Raw genomic sequence first — 23,137 nt, 5'->3', positions numbered from 1 at the left:
TAGGATGGCTATGAACTAAGCTGTTCTGGGGGAGAGAACATTCTCCTTTCAGATGGAAACTTAATGAACCACAGTGGGGAAACAGCTAACTCCTTTTAGCACCTTCACCCAGGAACAAAAGGTCAGAGACCTTAGTTCTCAGGAGCGAGGAGGCAAAGATGGCCCCTAGCAAAACTGAAATAATTGCTATCCACTGCGGTTCCTCTTCCTACTACCAGGCCTCTCTTTGTCCATTTACAATTTTTGAAAAAACATAAAACATACAAATTAAGCAAATGCTTTAAAATATATAGTAAAGAGAAAAAAGTTTTAACATACAACTCCATAAAGGTGGTCTGAGTGAAAATACGATTTTAGTGAACAAAGTTTAATTTTATTAAGTTACTTTATAGAGTCTGCTTCACATGCAACATATTTAATGATTATGGGGGGAGGGGTGTTTCCTCACTTTTAGAGAAAGCATTTTTTTTTTCAGCCATAGTACCAAGTCAGCCTTGGAGAAAAAAAAAAATAGAAGAATGGAGAGTCAGCAGGTTCATAATAATTTGTTAATATTCTGCTAATATACTTACGCAGTAGTAGTCTGCATGTCATGCCAGCTTTTGCTGAAGTTCTGTTTTAATTCGTTCATCAGGTTCATGCCGAGTTTTTGTTTTATCTCAACCAGATGCCTTTCTTTTGCTGATAAAACTTGTCGTAATGTTGTAATTTCATCTTCTAGCTACAAATAGGAAGGAGAATGGTGGGGAAAGACGTCAGAGCAGCTGAAACATACCCAGCAAAATACTCTGAAGCAGCCTTTGCACCCTTTAGTTTACATAACCCACTCTGGGCTATGGTAGACATCCTGTAGCAATGACAGTTTAATAGTCAGAAATAGATTTTTCAATTTTAATGATTATAAAAACAATCACTTCTTCTTGTGGGACATTCATTTGTAGAGCAAAATATAAACAAGAAGAATAAAATCACCTGTAATATACTGGGAAATAGCCATCACTTACTTTTTTAGTTTCTAACTTTCCAAACATTTTTTTAGAAGTTGTACATACAGTTTTTGAACAAAATATTGACTTTGTACTCTAGGCCTTATTTTATAACCAACTTTTTTCAAGTTTCACTAGTCGGTGTTGCTTGTTGTTGTTTTGTCTCATGGCACACAGCTGCATTAGTGCAGACACCGAGATTTTGCCAAGCTAGTATGTTAGGCCGGGAGGAACAGGGAGGAGACGATGCATGCAAGGGAGAGGTTTGTGTTGCTTTTGCTTCTTAACAATTTTATTGACATACGACAAGCTGCACACATTTAAAGTGTACAAAACGTAGGTTTTGACATATGTATACTCCTGCAAAGTCATCACAGTCAAGACAGTGAACACAATCAATTCATCACCTTCAAAAGTTTCCTAGCGCACCTCTGTCATTCCTCCCTCCTTCTCCCCCTTCACCCAGCAGCCACTGATCTCTCTTTCACTAGAGTTTATTAAGCATTTTCTACAATTTTATATAAATTGAATCACACAGTATATACTCATGCTTGCCTGGCTTTTTTCATTCAACCTAATTACTTGACGTTATTTGAGATCCATCCATGATGCTGCATTATCAGTGGTTGTTCTCTTTTTATGGCAGAATAGTATTCCATTACATTGATGTACCACTTTTTTTTTTTAAATCTGTTCACCTACTGCAGGACACTTAAGTTTGGCTAATGCAAATAGAGCTGCTATGAATATTAATGAACAAGGCTTTGTATGGACATGTTTCCTTTTTCAGTATTATAAAATTGCTTTTGCAATTTAATTTCTAACAAAGAGTTCTATGAAACACCCAGATTTTAGAGAGTGTTGCTATATCCCATGAAAATAAATTTGAACCTTCACAAAGTATTTGATTCTAACTGGTTGTTGTACTCGTATGTTATAATGTACCACCCTGGTAGTATTGCTTAAATTTACATCTTTGGTTTCTGAAAAGTATAAATACTTGTGACCTTCTTTGTGAAACCAGAAGAGTATCCGCATGCATAGAGGTAATAAAAGCCTAACATTTTACTGTTTTTCTTACTTAAAAAAATGGAGCAGCCGTGTCCCATTTACATTCAAACTATCACCCTACTTCTGACCACAAAGTGCAACACTAACCCCATCAGTCATCTTGCAAACATGTTCCTTAGGTCACCAGAGACACAGCTGCTAGAAAAGCCACTTGAGAAAGACATCTAACTTTGCAAAAATTCATCTTTTTATAAGTGCAAGAAAGATTTTGCCCCAATGGGGAACAGAAAGGAGTAGTGTTGTGAACATTCATATACACAAATAATATCTTAAGCAAAACAGGCAGAAATACTGAATCAGAAGCATCTTAAATACTACAGTAGAAAACAACAGGATCTTGGGGTCTTAATATCAACAAAATGACTGGATAATTTAACATCCATTTTTTTACATTTATTTTTATGCTCATGGAAATCTTTTTAAAATGAATTACACTTTCCATAAACATGTTATGAGCAACAGAACTCTGTCTTTTCTTGTTGAAGTGGAGTCTTCAGTATGCAAATGTATACTCATTACTGTGAAAGGATTATACTCAGAGACCAGAAAGGGGATAATGCTTTTAGTGTTTCCATTGAATGAAAACACACTGTTATTTTAAAAATTAAACCCTTTTCTTCTTTTGCTATCATGCTATACTCTCCCTTTTCATCTATTTCAGTGTGTCTTCTTGCATTTAATCTGTCTACTAATTCTCCAGGTTGATTCTCTAGCTTTTAACAAAGAAAATGCTCTGACTACCTGTCAGCCTTTATTCTGTACTAGAAAGGCTTTTTCTGCTTTCTTCTGGAAAAATAATATGTTTCAAGTGCCTGATATCACTGAGAATCTGGATTTTTTTGTTGTTGTTGTTGCTGTTACATTAGGCTTTACAATAGTTTCCACCCTGTAATAAAAATGGGAACATTTTTAATTTGCAGAAAGAAATTGCAGATGTAGAGAAAGAGAAGGAGGTTTAACCACCTTGATTTTCTCAGCCTCATAACTATGGAATCCCAGAAATGTATTCAAAATTTGGGGGTAGTAGAATATTTATTAGTTATTTGGGAGGGGTGAGTAAAGGATTCATAGTTTTCTAGTGAAATCCTCGATCCCAAAATATTGACAAACATTGAGGTGACCAATTTACCAAATATCATCCTAAAAAAAGAAACAAAATGTCTCACATTTAATAATTTTTTAAAAATCAAAGCACATGTTAAAAGGCATTTGTTGGAAAGAGGCTCCTAATGCTGGAAAGCCACACCTGGTTCTTCAGCTGGGTCTGTTTTCAGGTTCTATAATAAAATTCTCTCCATTTCAATAAAATGTAAGACTCACACTTCATAAAGCTTTCAGTATACTTATTAGTGATCTCAATATATGCCAAAAATCTATTAAGCAGATCCTGGAAGTGAAAAACATATAATCTTAAATTGCATTAACTTGTGAGATTGAAAATAGCCAACCGCATCTCTTTCTACAAAGCAGAGGGTCAGTCCTGCCATGGCAGGAAGGCTTTCCATGGCGATCCTTGTGACGAAGGAGATTTTTTTGGTCTGGTTGACTCAATGGTTCTCAACTTCAGTTTACATAAAAGTCACTCAGAGAGCATACTGAAAATGCAGGTTCTAGATGTATGCCCTTTTTAAAGCCCTGAGATTCTGATGTCTTGAATGTGTTGGGGTCAGATGACATACAATATTTAACAAGCATCCCAGATATTCTGATGTAAGTAGAACTGAAATGCTATATTTTAAGTATCTTGTATGATACACACACACACACACACACACACATAAATATAAATCCTTTTTTTAGAATGAGGTGGAGTGTAGGTAAATCATTAAAGCATGTAATATATTCTTTTCCCTCTAATTTTAAGTTAATTGTGTCTTCATTAAAAAACTAATAGTCTGGTTCTTTGGTTTCTTGACTCCATAGAAGATCATAGGATAAATATTTATGTGCAAGGTTAGATATTTAAATTTGATTATTTAAATATGAATTAACAGGAACATAATTATTGGCCAAGATGAGGAAAAACCGGAACACTTGTGCAGTGTTGGTGGGAATGTAAAATGGTTCAGCCAACTGTGGAAAACATCTGGAAGTTTCTCAAAAAGTTAAACATAGAATTATCATATGACCTATTAGAATATTATTCAGCCATAAAAAGGAAGTATTGAGACATACTACAACATAGATGAACCTCAAAAGACATTAGTGAAAAAAGCCAGACACAAAAGGTCACAAAATGATTCAACTTATATGAAATATTCCAAATAGGTAAATTTCTAGAGACAGAATGCAGATTGGTGGTTGCAGGGAAGAAGGGGAAATGGGGAGCAACCGCTCAATGGGAATGGGGTTTCCTTTTGGGGTGATGAAAATATTTTGGTTCTAGATAGAGGTGGCCATTGCACAACATTGTAAGTGTACTAAATGCCATTGAAGTGTTCAGCTTAAAATTGTTAATTTTCTGTTATATCAATTTACTTCAATGAAAATGTAAACAAACATAAATTAACTAATCCAAATTAATGATTACCTCCAACATGAAATTTATGAGTAGAAGTCTGAAATTTTACTTTTCTACGTTATTTTCTAGATTACAAAAAATATCTACTAAAACCCAAGAAAGAAACATTTTAATAATCTATTAATGAAGAGTATCTGGTCGCTCGCACACAGTGCTTCAAGGTCTGCCTCTCCACCTGGCTACGCCTGGCTTTAGCTAACAGTTCGGAAGAACTAAGGTTAAAATGCAGATACCATGCAGGAGGGTTCAATGCTTCATTTTGTCTCAACTTGACTGAGGCATGGGGGTATCCAGACACTTGGCCAAACATCATTCCAGTGTGTCTGTGAGGGTGTTCCTGCATGAGATTAACATTTGAATTGGCAGAATGAGTCAAGCAGATGGCCCTCTGGACATGGGTGGGCCTCATCCAACCAGTTGTAGGACTAAATAGAGCTAAAAAGGTGACCCTTCCTCAAGTGAGGGAACTCTTCCTGCCTGAAGCCTGACTGCATTGGAGCCAGGGCATTGTGGTGCGTTTTTTTGATTTTTGTTTTTTGCTCTTATACTCAAATGGAAACATCAGCTCTCCCTGGGCCTTGAGCCTGCCAGCCTTCTGAAGGGAGCTGCGCCATTGGTTCCCCTGGGTCTCCAGTTTGCTGACTGTAAATCTTGGAACCTGCTGGCCTCCATCATCACAGCGGCCAGTTCCTTATAATAAATCTATTTCCATTGACATCTTATTGCTTCTGTTTCTCTGGAGAATCCTGACTGATACAGAAGAATGTTACAATAAGACATCGGTTATGAACACTAGCTTAGGGCAGAAAGAAGAAAGGTCTTGAAGGAAGGAATGGAGTCTGTAAGTCTAAGAGATGGGAGCTTGAGGGCACTGTGTGTTCTTCCTGGAGAACCACGCAGCCAAGGAAGAGAGAAGAGCCAAGAAAGGATACAAAGAGAGCTTGAGAGTGGGTTCTGCTTAATTCATAATGCTGTCTGGTATTTTTCCTAATCCTATTAATGCCCATTTTTCTTGAGTCATTTTATCAAGGGGACATTGGCAGTCTTCAGTTGTTACATAACACAAATTTATGGTACTAATGCCAACACTTCACATCCGTTTCAAAAGCCAAGTCACACTATGGAATACAAAGCATAAAATAGCGCTTAGTGAAATGAAAGTGGGAGTAGGATGTTCGAAGCACGGAAATATTGAGAAAGTTTGTTTAAAAAGGGAAACAGAGGAAAAAACCCACAGAATAGACGTGCAAAGTCCTCAGAGATGTCAGGAGCAACTGGTAATATGATGAATGAGAACAAAACTCTGACATAAAATAGTATTTGTAATATATTGGTAAGATTATAAAAAAGCATAATCTACTTCTGGTATTTACATATATGAATATTCATTGAAGCTCTAGAATAATTCGAGTTAATTATAAATCCTACTGTGCATCTGCTATCATTGCATCAGATCAGAGGTGATGTTGGCCTCACATTGAAGGAAATTTTACAAACACTCACATCACGTGGCCACAATCATAAACTAATGACTTAATTGTGTTCACAACAGACTCCTCTTTTAAAATGCAGATTTTGTCTAAGATGTAGCCTTTGGGACATTATTGGCTTGTTTTATGCTTCCCACCATGAGGACAGGTCTCCCTATCGCCAGCACTTCATAAGCACACAATAGGTTGGTGGTGTGGGTGAATGAAATGAGGAGTTTTCCAGAAGTCTAGAGGGATCCTCAGAGCAATATAAACAAAGAACAGTGAGGATAAGGCAGTGGGAGGGAGCCAGCAGAGCCAGAAGACAGCAGGAGAACCTCAGGAAACTAGGGAGAGGAGTGAATTAAGAGGAGACTGGCTCACTGCAAGATCCCTTTTAAGCAAAGCACCCAGAGATAAGAAGTCCTTGTACACAGAGGTCTGGCTTTAGATCACAGCCACAACCAAATGGCTGACTCAAAGGCAATCTAATAGGTAGGCTCGTGAAGTGTTCTGTTACCCTAGTGGCTAACGAACCAAGCAGGATCTTCCCTCAGACACAGAGAGAGGTTGCTTGAGACCAGGGGCCCAGGAGAAATATCTGGAGAGTGGAAGCAGAGAAGCTGCACGTTTAAAAGGTCTCTCAGTTCCTCAGCGGGCCAGCTGTGCGACTGTTGAGGTGGTTTTCTGCATGTCCTCGTTATAATTAAATCTTAGCACCTGAATGCATGTATGTTCTGAAAGAACCTGATTTTTTCTTGTATATGTGTATGTGTGCACATGTGCTTGTCAGTATTTGTAGAAGGGCCCAGAGAAAAGACTGAAGAAAAGAATGAGCAAAACTGAAGTGGCCTGAGGAGGTGGGAGACAACATGAAACGTGAAGAGGGAGAACAGCAAAGACGTACTTCTTTCGCTTTCCACTGTCCTGGGGCATACAGCTGTGCCCATGGGGGTCACAATGCTACTTTGGCAAGTCGCAATACTCCCTCATCTCTGAGGAATTCAGAAATAAGAGACAGCAGGAATGGAGGCTAGCGCATTCTGAAGGATGGAAACATAAATCCTGGTACCATGAACAAGTAACAGGTGTTATTTTCAGAAGTCAGGCTCAAAAACTGCTAGGAATGAGGTACACTGGAAGCTTATGAATGTGGCCAAAGAAGATAGTAATTTCTGAGAGCATGGCTGGTTACTTATACTCACAGGGTCTCCAGTTAGAAACCAGGCTTACTTTTTCTTGATTACAAAGGTAATACACGCTCACTGTTGAACATTTAGAAAATATGGAATTCACAAAAACACATTGATATACATATATATTTATGCATAACCCAGTAATCTCAGAACCCAGAAGAATTAACTCATTTTATAAAAGCTGGTCAGAGGTTATATTTGAATTTAAGCTGGACTATTATACAAAGGAGTTAAATTTTAGCATAGAATCAGTTTACTTACACTGGTCTACAGAATATAACTTTTGGACAGCACAATTGACATGAACAGGTCATGAACCAGAATTCCAAGCTTTAAGAAAATGTGGAGCTGGCATAGTCTCAGTTGAAGGCTGACCTTGGTTGGTGCACTCTGGAATGTGTGGCCAAACTGAAGTAAACTGAGTAGTTCTGGATCAGTGGCCATAGACAAACCCAGCTAAAGAAAAATGCTATTTGATTTGAGGTATTGTACTTACTAAAATAATTTCTGCTGTACTGGAGGAACAAGCTACTCTTTTACTTTATAATTAAGTTATTTTAGGGTGTGTCTTGTGAAAGCCCCTGAAAAATCTTTAATATTATTATGTACTGTCATGAATACACAGGATCAGAATATTAGAACTTGAGGAGTCTGGAGTGGACAAAGGGTGAGGGTCAGGTGGATCTCAGAGCTCTGTCCCTAGCCTGCAGCAGAGGCCAGAGCAAGGGGGCAAAGCCTTCCTTCCAGGGGCCTCCTGCCCTCTGAGCCAGGGATTCAGAATGGGAAGAGGATACTGGCTTCATCCCTCTTGCCCTGCTGCTTATTCTACTCGGGAAACTCCCTGTGTCCAGCCCTTTCCTCCTGTAATATAACCAACCACTCCTTAGCAAAGGACTTAAGCGTTTTGCAAAGAAAAAGCTTGCACAAAGGCTCATATTCACGATGAGCCAGGCATCCACCTCGCCTCTAAGTCCAGGTGCCCCAACAACTACCTGAGAGCTAATGAAGCCTACATTCATCACAGCTTTCCTCTCTATCCCCAGAGCTTTATTCTTTTCTTCTGCAAAAGAGCACATGACTCAATAAAATTCTGCTGCTTTATGATTGACTTTTCCATTAAAAATCAAATCATTTCAAAGTATTTGTTGAGCTAAGTTGCTGACCTAAAACAAGAATTATTCTTAAAAAGCAGTTCGTATTTGCACCTAGGTCTTGAAGGAATTCCACAGGTTTGTGAGTGATTTATCTTTCCCATAGTATTGTGATACTAAAAAGAATGAGAGATGCCTATTTACCACTAATTGTCATTATTGCTTAAGCAGTATAACCATTCATGTTCATACTGTTACCAAAAAATAATGGACAATTAGCACTACAAAATGCCCACCCCCCAAAATAAATCATCTTGCAACACATAATTTATTAAATTTTACTGAATGAAATCTAACCATTGTAATATGGGACTTATATCTAAGTAATGGTCACTCTCAAGATCCAGAGATAGACATAACAACAATACAATTACTAAACATACCTGAACTAATTCTGCCTTTAACTCTTGCTTTTCCTCCTCAGAGAGCATGCTAGAGAAGTCAGCACTGGCTACTGCATCTTCATCTCTTCCTTGCAATGGTTCCGCCTCCAACAAACCTTTAGGCAAGATCAGTAAAATATAATGTGATTTTTAAAATGAATGAACAAGCAAAACAAAACAAAAGTAGACTCATAGAAACAGAGACCAAAGAGATGGTTGCCAGGGGGACGGGAGGGTGGGTGAAAAAGCTGAAGGGGAATATAGTCCGTAATATTATAGATAGTTTGCTGGTGTGATCACGTTGTAAGGTATGAAAATGTCCAATCACTATATTGTACACCTAAAACTAACAAAAGTAATATTGTATATCAACTATACTTAAATAAAAAATTTGAAAGTACAGCATAGGGAATGTAGTCAATAATATTGTAATAACTGCATAGTGCCAGGTAGGTACTAGGATGATCTATCAGAGGACCGCTTTGTCAATTATGTAACTGTCTAATCACTATGCTGTACACCTGAAACTAATATCTCAACTGCAATTGAAAAAGGTATAAAATTAAAATATTTTTATATTTTAAAAATTTATAAAATGGATTTAGCCAACTTGTAGTTCCATAGTTTGAAGGACTAGATACACTGACCCTCCTCCTAAAAAAATAAACATTTCCAAATAAAATCTTTCTAAATGTGTTTCCAAGAAGGTAAACATGAGCTTCCAAGAAGGAAAACAATACTAAAAAGCCAAAAAGCTAAGTGAAAGTGGGAAGCCAGAGATGTAGACAAAGTAAGTTTGCATTAGTTCTCCATTTGCCACCAAGATGAATTCCAGCTTTAGCTTTCACTGTCTCATGGGGTCCAGAGGGTAGAGAATAAAGTCCAGGCCCACCTAAGGAGAGGAGTTTAAGGTGAGACCCCTATGTAAATCTGCCTCCCAGTGCTGCACCTGAAAAGTAAGGTGAACAGGAAATACATACTTTCGGTCCACACAGGGACCTGCAGGGCAGACTCCCTGCCTTGATTCACAGCACTTACTGGACAGACCAAAAGATCATCCCCTGAGGATCATAACCCTGAATGGGGCTGTGTGTACACTAGCAACTTCAACGCTCCTACCTGGGTGGTCCAAAGCAACCTTGTGATAAGAATTCAGGGCACGAAGCCCTTTCTGCACTCTGGATGTGGTAAAGTGCAGACGTGGAATCTGGAGCAGCTGCAGCTGTGAGGAACTATTACAGACATATGAATTCTGGCAAAAGGAAGATGGGACGTGCCTGGGTTCTTTACGATATCATTAGGTCACGGACTAACCCCGCATAGTTCAACGTCTAACTTGGTATGTGAAAGAAAGCCTCATTATTAAAAAATAAAGAAGTTTCCTAGTGGAGTCCCTCAGCATCTGGCCAACTCAAATGCATGTGTTCCTGGGGGGACCCAGGGAACAGACCCACTCATACGTGGAAGCTCCATTTACGATATGAGTTATGACACGGCTGGCACCTGAACATCTCTGTGGAAAGGAAGGTTTTGTAATAAGCTGTCTTGAAACAGTTATCCATAGAGAAGTAATACTGAACATCCTTACCACTCAGAAAAATCAAACTTTACAGAAGACAACATAGAAATTTACATTTATGAACCTCTAGGTGGGAAGGGATTTCTTAAACAAGACACAGAAAAAGGCAACTATGAAAGAAAAGATGAATAAAGATTAAGTGTCTCTTCATCAAACACACTTGGAAGATGAAAAGACAATCCACTAATTGGAAGGAGGTATCTTTCACAGGTACAACTATCAAAAAATTAGTTCCCAGAAAATAAAGAATCCCTACAAAACAATTTTTAAAATGTTAATAACCCAATAGAAAAACAATCCAAAGGACCCAACAGATTCTTTATAGGCAGAAATCACAAATGGTTAATAAACCCAAGAAAACAAGCTCGACTTCATTGATGTTCAGGGAAATGCACATGAAACCATTTCACACCCACTCGATTAGCAATACGGTAAAAGTCTGACTTTACTGAAAGTTGGTGACTCTGTGAAGGAAGCAAAGCCTCAAAACTGTTGGCAAGAATATAAATAGAAAGAAATGGAAAATAATTAACATTATGTAAGAAAGTTGAACATTTAAACACCCTACAATCTAGCAATTCCACACCCATGTATTGATATATACCTGAGACACTTACACATGAATATCAGAGGTCATTAATAAGAACTTTCATGGTAGCAAAAAAACACAAATCATGCAAAAGTCCATAAACAGAAGAACTCATAAATACACCGTGGTTCATTACACAAGGCTGGGCAATAATGAAATGACTGAACCGCAGACACACACTCTACACGGGAGAAACTTGGGAATGAGACACTGAGTGAAAGCTGCAGAAGCGCACAAAGTACGGTTCCACGTATATGAAGTCTCCAAACCACGCAAAACTAAGTAAAATATTGTTTACGAATAGACTTATGAAGGAAAGCAAGGCAAAGATAAAACAGTCAGGGCCATGGTTTGCTCTGGGGTGGGGGTGGGAGAGGAAGAAGATGGGAATGGGGGAACCCCCAGGACTCTCTACAGGGTTAATGGCAGGGCTCCATTTCTGGGGCACTGAATTTCTGTGCATGGGTATCTTCTGTACATTGAAAGGTAGGTAAGGTAAATAATTATCCAACAAAATCAGAGCATTCTGGTTAAAGAGAGTAAAAATATGGCCCAATCTGCAAAGTTCTTCTAAAGCTGGCCTCGCTCCTGAATCCACTGTACCCACATCTTTCTGTCTGAATCAACAGTGTACCATCAGCACCTTGCATTGTTGCTGATGCCCTAACTCTTGCCGGGGAACACGGCATCCTGCTGACCCAAGTGCATCAGACCCGTGTCCACTCTGTGTGCTCCAGAGGACAGCTGCAGGGCTCGGGAATGTTCTTTTGGAGGAGTAATACTTGTTTATTGCAGAAGACAGGAAAATAAAATTATCCATTTCTAATTAATATCACTATTATTCACACTATCCAGAAATAATTATCCTTTTGGTTCATACTTGGTAATATTTCTTCTATGCATATGTACATACTTTTCATATATCTTGTATGTATTTACTGTTGCGAACTTGATTTATTCATTCAATAAGATATCATGAAAATCCTTCATGTTTAAAACTACATATGTACTTGCCTATATTTCTGATGGTTGTATTTTGTCTCATGCATGAATGATAATTCATCCTGCTTATTGGGAAGCTGCAGTGAATATCTCCCAGACAGATCATTAGGCAAAATCTTGATGATTTAGTATACACTGTGCTACTGAGTCAAAAGGCATGGACTTGAAACCCACTGTCTCATTCCGCAGAGAGGCTGTATCTATTTCACATAAGCCTCAGCAACCTAGGAGAGTAACTCTAGACTCTCAGTACAACAATGTAAATAGCTCACTTAACAAGGAAAAAACATGGTCATTTTTTCCTGCTAGTAAATATTTATGTTTACATGTGGCCAATGTATTTTTAGCCAGTGTTCTAGGATAAATGTCTAAATCAGGAATCAGCAGCAATTCCAAACACAGGTTTAAGAGGTGGGCCAGGAAGGTAAGCTGCCCCCCTGCACTGGAGGTTAGGAAACTGTATGGTAGGAACCTATAAGGCACTCTGGTTTTCTCCCAACTCAGCCAGGCCCTGGGACTTAGGGGTATTGCTCAAATTTAGCTAGAACCCAAATTCTCAAACTTCTCCTCTCTTGACAACGTGAGAGGACATCAGCCAGGCAAAAGAATAGACAATAGTTCCCGGTACTTAGACTTTTCAAGACATCAAATGTCTTTACTATCTTCATATATTCTAGGAAGAAAATGTGAAATCCATCTTCACTGATAAAACATGAATTGGGAAACTTCTAGGGAATTTAGGGAAAGATAGACACCCACAGGCAGCAGGAAGCTTCTATTCAATACTTTTCATGGGCCAGGTGCATACGTTTTATAAAGTGAGATACTCCGCATGGCCTTCAGCTCTGAGCTGTCACATTCCCCACTCCTCAAGGACATCACAAATTTTTCAGTCTCGCTCCCAGAAAACAGCCATTCAGGAAATCTGCCTGGAGGCCAGGTTGCTAGTTGGTTCACGTCTAATTAGACCCCTTACTTTGTTCATTCTCATCTTTGAAATTAAATGATAGTTCCCCATCTTCTTTTTCTACTTATGTATTTATTTCCCTGCTACATCCTTTTCCAGTGGGTGTTCTCTGAGTTCCACAGTTCAGGGCTGGGAGCCGTGTGCACACAGACAAAAGGAAATCAAGGTCTGCTGTTTTCGCGGGAATATGCTCCCCTCATTGGGCTAGCAAAGCGGCCATCAAATCATGAAGTCAAATGAGAAGCCCAGAATCAGAATAGGTGAAAAGAAGAGTTGGTTAAAAAAGTGATAAACCACCAGGAAACGAAATCAGAACAAGATGAACCAAAAGCACATGGCAAAAGGTACCAAGTGGCAGATGCTAATGAGAGAAGAACAGTAAAATGAGGATAAAATGACCTAGTTGCTAGGGAGGCAGATATTAGAAGAGATTAAAAACATATTTTTAATAAAAATAACAGGCAAAACTGCTCAGGAAGCACAATATTTATCAGGTACTGTACATTATGAGGCAACTTCATTGATTTGGTTCTCTTTCCCAAATGGTCAGACCATGTCCCCTTTGTCTGGCAGAGTAAAAAGCCCTGCAATGGATGGCGGGAGGTCAGGCATTCCGCCTGTGGGTCTGCTGCTCCCTGGCAGAGTGCACTTGACCTCAATGACCTCATCCATAAAGTGGATACTTTACAGGGTTTTAAGTTTAAATGACATTTAAGCAGATATGTGAAAATGGTTTTAGCATTTTAATTTCCATACAAACTATAGCAGCATATGGCTGAAGCCAAGGGTAATAGTTTTTAGGAATATTAATTAGCAATATTCTCTTTTGCCTCCCCAATAACGTCTTTTTTCCCCAGCTGATGTAAAGTACCCATCTGTCTGAAGAGGGCCGGCAAGCAAAAGAAACACGAAGAAAAAAATTAATATTCAGATTTTTGGCATTTGAAATTGGATTTGCCAGAAAGACAAACAGCCTTCCAAAATAAGCAGTTTTCTCAGAAGGGGCTGTTCTCCAATTTTTATTTTTCTCTTTGTACATCACAAGCCAACCCAAGACATCCAGTCAAGGAAGTTCCGCTTCGGTACACAGTGCACCAGGACTGACCAAGAACGGATGTGCCTCCTATTCTCTCCCTGGGAGGCAGTGGGAAGAGGGAAGGAAGGAAGGAGAGAGAAGCTGGGAGATGTGTGTGTCCAGTCTTCCTCTTTGGCCTGGACCTGAAAAGATTTGTAGAGGAACCCGCAAGAGATTGTTTGCTCCTGCAGACCCACCCTCTACATGCCCCCACCCTGCTTTGTGCCCTGGGAGACAGAGGTAAGGATTGCAATGATTCCTTGAGGCTTCTGCTTCCTGGCCAATGAGAAGCCCCAGTGTGACATAAGGGAGCAGAAGAGAGAGGTGAGCAATGTTCACAGCACACTGCCTCCCTCCTTGCGAGGCTGCGCCTGCATGGCTCAGCTTCCCACTACCAAAGGCCACAGTAACTATTCGAAAGCCCTGTTCTACAGCTCCGCTCTTGTCAAGTTCAAGAACCCCACCCCCTCCTCCGGCCTAAGGACTGTATTGATTTCCTGCTGCTGTGGTTCTGAGGAGCTTCGACATCCTGTTGGTTCCCTCTAAGTCTTCCCCTCCTTGTAACAGTACCTTCATTAAACTTGAGTCAGACAGCACCTTTGGAAAATGCCATCCACCTGTTTCTTTCCTGGTCCCTGACTGGTGCAGGAAGGCTGCACCAATTTCCCTTTTGAACTCTAGAGAGAGATAACTTTCAGGCTATCCCACATCACCAACCCAGAGCACAGACAGCCCGCATGCCTGTAAGCAGGGCAGGTGCTGGGTGGTTGCAAAGGTCAGTCCTTGGTGTTTAAACGGTCACTTCTGCAGTCAGTTAGCCATACATGGGATCCTGAACTCCCCACAGTACTTAGGAAGAACCTCACCACCTTGGCAAGGGGTTGGTGCCCCTGCAGCCGACACTGGAGTTACAGGCCCTGGCCAGACGGGTGAATGGGAGAGGTGGAGAAAACCTCCCAGAGAGAGCCAGGGTGAGGCTGAATCAGCTTGGGAGGGCTACTGGGCCCAAACTCAGCAGAAGAAGACAAGCTTAAGAGTAATATAGGCAGAAATGTTAGCCTCAGAAGTTATCATGGTCCCAGCTGCCCAATATGCAAGAAGCCAGCAGAATATACAAGAAGATCCAGTGCATATACAAGGCACTACATGGGCCCTTCGGGCTTCCACATACCAGATACTGTCTTAGCCCAGGCAAGGCAAAGGGGGAGCTGGCAAAAAAGAAATCTGAGCTAAGGGGCACTTTTACTGAGAAAATGGGTATTGTTTAAAGGGGTTTTAAAAAATTATTGTACTGAACGGACTAAACACATTATACCCAGATCAGGTACCGGTTTTAAAAACATGGAACACATGTATGAACATCAAGATGTAATGTAAATAAATGTTGTGATCCTGCCATAGGAGTATTCTGCACTTAAAGAAAGCCATTTTACATTAATTTACATGCAGTAAAATATATAGACTTGCTTTAATAACAGAAACAAATATTCACTGGTCTGACTCTAATGCAGGAATTGTGCTTCTCCATTAACCAGGTGATGTCTTTCGGAAACATGTCTGCCTTGGAGGACTTGTCAAACGTCCCATGTTCCTGGGTTTACTCTACATACAATTGGCCACTGATGACTCACTGAGGTCCCACATGTAGAGCTAAATGACACAACAAACCAAATGAGAGCCAACTGAGAAGTCACTGTGGTGTCCCTGCCTTGCTGAGGAGGACCCTCACTCCCGGGGCCTGGGTTCAGGGTCTGGCTCAGTCACAAGATGCTGGGCTCTCATCTAGGCCAGTCTGATTCCCGAGCTGACACTCTTTCCTGTCTTACAACCATTTGAATAATAGTAAACAAAATGTTGAAAAGCACAAATTGAAAGGTGAGTTTTAGATTAAAGTGCCTCCTTCAACTTTGAAACAAAATCATCCATCGGCACCAATACACTTTTATTGCACCTTGTCAAGCACTTCAATGGATTAGGTCATGGTTTCATGCACATGATTGAAACAGTACAAGCAGCTGTATGTAAGTTAAAATGATTACAAACTATGATTTCAGATGAGTGGCCATATTCTGCACTGTTAAAAAATATATAAAAGTTCTAGAATTTCTTTTTGGGGGTTATTTTTTATCTTAATTTTTGTTTCTTTAATTTGAAAAATATTTACTTTTTAAAAAGAATATACTACCTCTCTACTTTTCATTTCATTTTATTTTTTATTAAATTTATTAGAGTGGTGTTGGTTAATAAGATCATATAGGTTTCAAGAGTACATTTCTATGCTACATTATCAGAAATTCTGTTAAATAGCAAAATAACCTTGCCTGTATGTATATGAGAACCATATTAAAGAATTAACAAATAAATCCATCTATATAACTAAGCAAAGGAAGAAAAACATCTTTCAAAAAGAATGCAGAATTAACCCAGAACTTCATTTAAAAACGATGAAATAAAGTAGCTTAAGTGAAAATTTACCATGTTTTAAATAATAAATTTAAGACTTAAATATTTATTGCTTAATTAGATTTTATTCATGATGTTTGGTAAAAATAACCTTGGGCAACCATAAAATTTCAAAACATCTCCATTTATTCCTCAAGGGAAAAACTATTGAGCGAATCTCATTAATGTGGGATTTATGATTATCTTTAAGTGCACAAAAATTTTATACATGTTAATTCTAGGAGGGTGAAAATTAAAGATATAAAAAAAATTATTAGGATCTTTTTCTACAGGATTTATTAACTAAACCTACCACAAAAGCTTAAGTATTATTTCTTATGGACCTCCATTATTGAACTGCTTTTCATTCATTTACCAGTACCTTGTATCTAGGCTATTATTGAATATGTGTATAATAGGAATTTTAATGTGTTTTCCCGTTGTCCTGGCATTTTGGCAGAGGCAACAACTGCTAAGAACAATACAGAGGGAGCTTAACCACTTCAACATCTTTGAGCCAAGGCTTGAACCCTAATACATGACACATTAAAAGATTTGAAAACAGATTCTGCCGGGGCGTAGGGTAACCTACCTTTAGACTTTGAGACTGGGTGAAGAGTGCAGCCGGAAGAGAGCAGCAGCAATGTAAGAAACGTGCATATTCAAATAAGCAATAATGAAAGACAAACCGTCATCCCACCTCCCAGAGGTCACCAGCATAAAACCTTCGTGTTCATCTCTCCAAATCTTTTCCAATGTACTGCACACATTTTTTTCACTTTACATTTCTGAAATCAGTATGCCTCTTATAATCAGTGTTGTCTTACAATTAATTGGTACCATGTATTTCTATCTTAGTAGTATATGAAACAATGGGTATTTTAAAATCTTTGGTATCTTAGCTTTTAAAAATCTGCTATACATATACATGTATTTAAAATCTATATAAATAACATACACATATTTAGATATAGTCATATATCTATGAATAAAATCATAATTTGATCTTTTTTTTCCAGACAACTTTCTCCTCTCATCTTTTCTCATTTCATCAGAAATAAGACCATGTCAAAGGTCCCCAATTCAACCCATGATGTATCCTCTCCAGAAACACATTAGGTAGGTGGCATCAAGATAAAGGATTTTAGATTTTACTCAGTTTGTGAGCTAACAAGCTAGACTGCCACCGGTTCATGGACCTAAGACTTAGGTCTGCAGACCTAAGACTCCTGGATCAGACACTCATGGCACAGCTAGTAGTGTGAACATCACATTCAGGTTTGTTTCCTTCACCACCAAGTTCCAGAGCTGGGTGACAAGGAGGGACCTAGACTGAAAATGCTCACACAGTATGTTTGCATCATAATGGAAGAACCTCAAGCTTAAGGAATCTGAATGCATTTAACAGGTAGCAAGCAAACCTGCCTTTTACCCTCGAGGGTGACATCATCTTTATTCTACTGGACAGTAAGTCAACCTGACTTCTGCTCTAGAGATAGACACCATCTCTATCTTCCAAGGCTGTTCCCTGTAAACACCCATGAAAGGATAGTCCAGAAAAGAAGGCTGTTAATGTATTTTCTTGGAAAATGGACACAAATGCAGGAAGTCTACTTAGAATCATCCTTTTACAAATGAAGAAATGATGGCTCAAAATGTTAAATAACTTGCCCAACCTTACATGGTTGGTGAATGTTAGCCTTCAGCATTGACTTCAAGGCTACCAGGTTACAGAGTTCATGTGTTTTCAACTTGATCACAGTATTTCATGTAAAGATGGAACAGGAACTAAAATGTCTCCTTATCCCTCCTCAGAAAACCTTCTGCTCAGCAAGACACGCTTATTGGAGGTCAAGGTCTATAACTTTAACATCTGAAGCTTCCCCACTACTGAGTATTGCGAAGAGTACAGGGTGGGCATACGTCTCCTAAACCCTCTCAAATAGCAATTGCTTAACTAATGTTTGCTGAGTTAATTCCCTAGGATAGAAAATGAAACCATCAAGTCTTCTCGATGCTCTTTCCATATCTTTTTGTTATCTCTCATATTTGTCTACACCTTTTAAATTTAATTGCTATGATAGTGATTCAGGCTTTATTCCTACACCCTCAGACTACTGAAATCTTAGCAATCTCCCCACGACCCAGCTTACACAACACACAAATCAATATTTTGAATACATTACTATCATCATGTCAAAACTCAGTTCAGAAAACATTCAGTGGATGGAATTGCTTCCAGCCTAAATTTGAAAGTTGTTACACTAGCACTCAAGTGATGATTCCAATTAGCCTGCCTATGGATTCCCCACCAAGCCTTGAAGCCAGCCAGGTTACCATATGCAGTGTTCCCCAGGCGGGCTCTGTTCAATCCCATGCTTTTGTGCCTCTTCGTCACTCTCAAAAGCCTCTTTCCTCTTCCTCCTCACTCTCTCTTCTAAAAATTCTACCAAGTCGGCAATAACACTAGAATAACAAGTAACATGGTACGTGCTTTAAATTGATCTTGTGTTGACTTTTTTGTTTTCTATCTGTCTTACAATAGACATTACTATATATTATATGTAGTATGAGCTACTAAATATTATATGTAGTATGAGTTACATTACAACTTGCTTTATAAATTGAATTAAGACATATAATATATATTACTATGATTATAAACAACTTTATGAAAATTTATTTCAGATACTGCCCTGTAGAAGTTAATTGTTCTTAAAATATAGACACATGTGTCACCACTATTAATAGCATTGTTTACTAAAGCTTTGGTTCATTTAATAATGTAGCTTAAAAAAGAAGTCATATCTGTACCACTCAGCTTGAGTGTGTACTAATTAGGTGAATAAAGAAAGATTTTATGCTTTTTACTAAGTATTTAGTCAGAGCATGCTTCTAAGATTGTAGTATGTTACATTAAATTCTTTTAACCCATCTTTCAGCTTTTTTAAAAAAAACATGGTGCTTAGGTGACAATCCAAATAGATGCTGAACAAAACCTATTCTAATGTCTACAGAAGAACTTGTGACTGGCCAAAACCAAATTTTGGCTAAAGACAGAAGTAACATGCTATGAGGTAAAGAGCAACAAATACATGGAAATATGCCCTTCTCTTTCTCATTTATCCATATGTACAAGGAGACTGTCTTCTGACTCCAAGAAGAAACATAACTTCGATATAAAACCCTCAGGTTAACTTTGTATTGTTGAAATCACCAATATTGAATACAATACTAAAGGTAACAGAAAATATACAGTACCCAATAGTTATACCTGTACCATGTGACTCTCAAGGGTGAGCAAACTCCAAGGAGGTCAAATCAATTAGGGATGCACAAAAACCTAAATTATAATTTTTTTGGCTAAGATCTTACCAAAAGATCACTCCTATTGATCTCCAGGAATAATAATCCCAGAGAGCCTAAACAGGCCCCAGTACCCAAGGCCTCCCTGGTCTCATGCAAACCCATGGCTTTAGGGTGCTCCTAAAGACATTGAGCATGGTAGGAATTTAGGATGATTGATAGGCCCAGCTCACCCGAAGGCTACAGTGGCATTGCCCGAGGCCAAGGGAGGAGCTTGTTTTATGACATCATTTTACTGGGCTAACTACAGAAGCTAACATTGCATTAATATACAGCTTTGATTACTGTGTAAGACCAGCTAGCCATTCAGGCTGGCACCCCAGGTTGGCTGCATATTGGAGAAATATATTCCAAGATATCGTATACAAAGCTCAAGTTCATATCATTCTCTGTAGTTTGTAAGGTCCAAAAATTTCATTTCACCAGTTCACACTGCAATGATGAGCCTCTTAGATGACAGTTTTTACTACAAATCTCTTGGAGGCTGATTTGCCAAGAAAACCAAATACATTATGGCAAATTCTGTAATCTTTACATCCTCAGGAAAAAAAATCAACTTAAGAAACCGAGTGAACAGCAAAAAATTATTGGTAAGCACTGGAGGAACTAAAGGGAGTTGGGTGACTTCAAGATATTGTAGTCCTTATAATGAATTTTAACTGCATTTGTTGTCTTTCTCCTTTAGATTATAAGGTACTTTATTCACTGTTAACACCAGTTGCTCAACAAATAATTGTGGAATAATTTAATTAGCTATCATGACCTTACATATGTAATATTTATATGCTTATAAATTAAATCTGATATAGTCAAGGGAGCATCTCTCTTTTTGTAGCGTTGAAGATAAAAAAAGACTTACAACCCATACCAGAGCCATTAAAAAAAAAGAGCAAATGCTATGTAACAGAGAATGAACAACCACACACATAGTGCATCAGCTGTACTAGTAGCAACACTCCATTATTGTTACTGCATGTAGTTCCTTCAAAAGCTACATTAAGCCAGAGGCTAGCTTTCATCCTGTTGATATTCTGTCTGAGTTTATACCTTTATGTTTCTAGATGAAACAAATGCTAAGCCTCTGTTTCCCTGAAAGGCTACAAGTTAAGTAAAATAAAAAAGATTAAGATGAATTAGGATCTTCATGACAGGGAGGGTAACCCTAGAATGTTAATTGCTTTTGGTAATAAAAAAAACACCTACAGCAAGATTTCATGCAACATCCTGATAGATTGGAAACTAACATAAACCTGGGACTATTTGTGGTAGAAAGGTGTCGCTTCATGTCACCAGGACATAGCTGTGCTCTACTTTCCAACTTCCATGTTAGTTCACGTTGTTTAGAATATAACAATAAAAGAAAACTTTAGCTAATTGTCAATACTGTAGAAAAATTTTTAAAAATTGTTTTATAAATAGGTCAAGGGAACAAGTACAGAAAGCACATGTTTTTTGAAATGAAAACCAGAAATATAGAAGCTTAAGTTCCTTACAGATGTGTTCTTCCAGGGGCTGCTTCTGAACTTCACTCCAGTGGGACCGACTTCAACCACAACCATAGAGGGAGCCGCTCAGACCTGCCTTTTATTCCTCATGCGAGGTCACGTGACCTCATCTACACCAATGGCTTCTCCTGGTTATGAGCATTTCAGTGACTACACTCAAAACCATGGAGGTCAATTTTCAATTAAAAGATGTACAATATTTATGACAAATCTCCTCAGTTTCAGGTATAAGATTTAGGCATTTGGGATATTCTTCCCATTCCAAATCACTACTTATGACTCTCGAAAGGCACAGTTTGACACACACGCAAAATAGATGCACTCTGTATAACATGGCAACTCAGACCAAAATAATCCAAGAACAAAGACATAAAAACAGAGCAGCCACAAATCTGTGAATAAAGAAAACCAAACAAACAGTTATGGAAAGCCAAAAATAGCTCATGTTCCTGGTAGGCAGACTCTAGGAACTTCCTTTTTTGAATAAACACCTACATTGCAAGGGAAAAAAATAAAAATATTACAGGAATGTGTACAGACATACCATGTACTTGTAGACCACTGTAACCTTTAAGTCACCCTTTTTTCTGCACCCCCATCCCCTCCCACACCAACACCCACACATATATTCAAATTTACCTCTCTTAGAACTTGGGAAACCAAATCAAATATGACAAAAGACAAACCTCAAAATTTAACACCCAGACTTAGATTTTTGCCTTCAGCACGGAAGGGAGACAGTCTCATATTATTACTAGGAAAACTCCAGGGTAATAAATTATTCTAAATTCAAATTCATTAACAAAAAATAACACTCATTTAAAGAAAGAGAAATCTCTTCTGTTTCTCCATCTCCTCCTTCCGTCCTCCTCCTTCTTATACTGTAAAATACAGACTTTAGAACTGGATTTTCCATTCATTCATGTGGAATGTTGTCCCTGAGATACCCAAGCCACAGCCCAGAGCTCTGCAACCAGTGTCTACCTCCTCCAAGCCCTGAGGGAGTGAGACAGACATAGCTGTGTCTGGACAGGTCAGCTGCACTGGACAGGCTACATTCCCACCCTCTTCATTCCTTGAATGCTCACGGGGCATCATAAAGTGCTGGGCCATCCTTTAGGGCAAGTTCATGAAAATAGTAAAATCATTCCTTTTGCAATAGGAGACCTGAACTATGAACATGAAGCAGGACAAAATATTACTCCCTCCCTCCAAGGCATATTTAAAGAATGAGGTAGATAGTACAAAAAACCTCTTCAGACAGGCCCAAACATGTTGAAGTTCTCCGGCCCTGACACAACATCAAGGCTATCGTAAGGGTGATGTCATGAGGGCAACGCGGGAAGCCGGGATCCATGGCTTTTGGGACTGTGGCCAGGCTCAGAGGCCTGATTGTTTAAAGAGCATTGATCAGAGGTATAAACCATCTTCCCCTTTCTTTAAGCCATCAGTTCAATAACATTCACATTCCTCCCGTTTTGCTTACCAAATCTTTCACATTTCAAATAACTGTTATTGATGACGTCCAGGAGGAAAATCTGTTTTTCTCTTAAAATCTGGATAGAAAAATAAATGCTAAAAGAGATGAAAATATGTTCCTGAACCATTAAATATTTAGCAAAAATAAAATATGCAAGAATTAGAGAAGTTTAAGGTAAGTCATACACAAGAAAAGGCAACAGCCAGATAAAATATGAAAAGGCAACCTTACTAATAATAAAGGAAATGCAAATTAGAATCACAAACATATACCATTTTTTCATCCAAGAGAGCAGCAGAAACACAAAGGTTGGACAACAGCCTGTGTTGGCAATGTTGTGGAGAAATGGGTCCGT

At 38.7% G+C, this 23,137-nt stretch overlaps 1 protein-coding gene across 6 annotated transcripts in view; it reads right to left on the bottom strand.

Annotated features, from left to right (window-relative positions):
* The window catches only part of TPD52L1 (TPD52 like 1), a 77,903-nt gene that overhangs the window by 22,976 nt on the left and 31,790 nt on the right, over positions 1-23,137 (bottom strand). For all 6 annotated transcript variants that reach the window (XM_054569913.1, XM_054569914.1, XM_054569915.1 and 3 more), the window contains exons 2-3: positions 8,778-8,893; positions 573-721 (exon numbers count right to left, since the gene is read on the bottom strand). In XM_054569913.1, coding sequence (XP_054425888.1) covers positions 573-721; positions 8,778-8,893 — 265 coding nt within the window. The remainder of the gene's footprint in view (positions 1-572; positions 722-8,777; positions 8,894-23,137) is intronic.

This window comes from Pteronotus mesoamericanus, unplaced genomic scaffold, assembly GCF_021234165.1.
Source record: "Pteronotus mesoamericanus isolate MK-2021 breed Mesoamerican mustached bat unplaced genomic scaffold, CSHL_Meso_final contig_20, whole genome shotgun sequence".
Lineage (NCBI taxonomy): Eukaryota > Metazoa > Chordata > Mammalia > Chiroptera > Mormoopidae > Pteronotus > Pteronotus mesoamericanus.
This window is presented reverse-complemented; position numbering and strand designations above follow the sequence as displayed.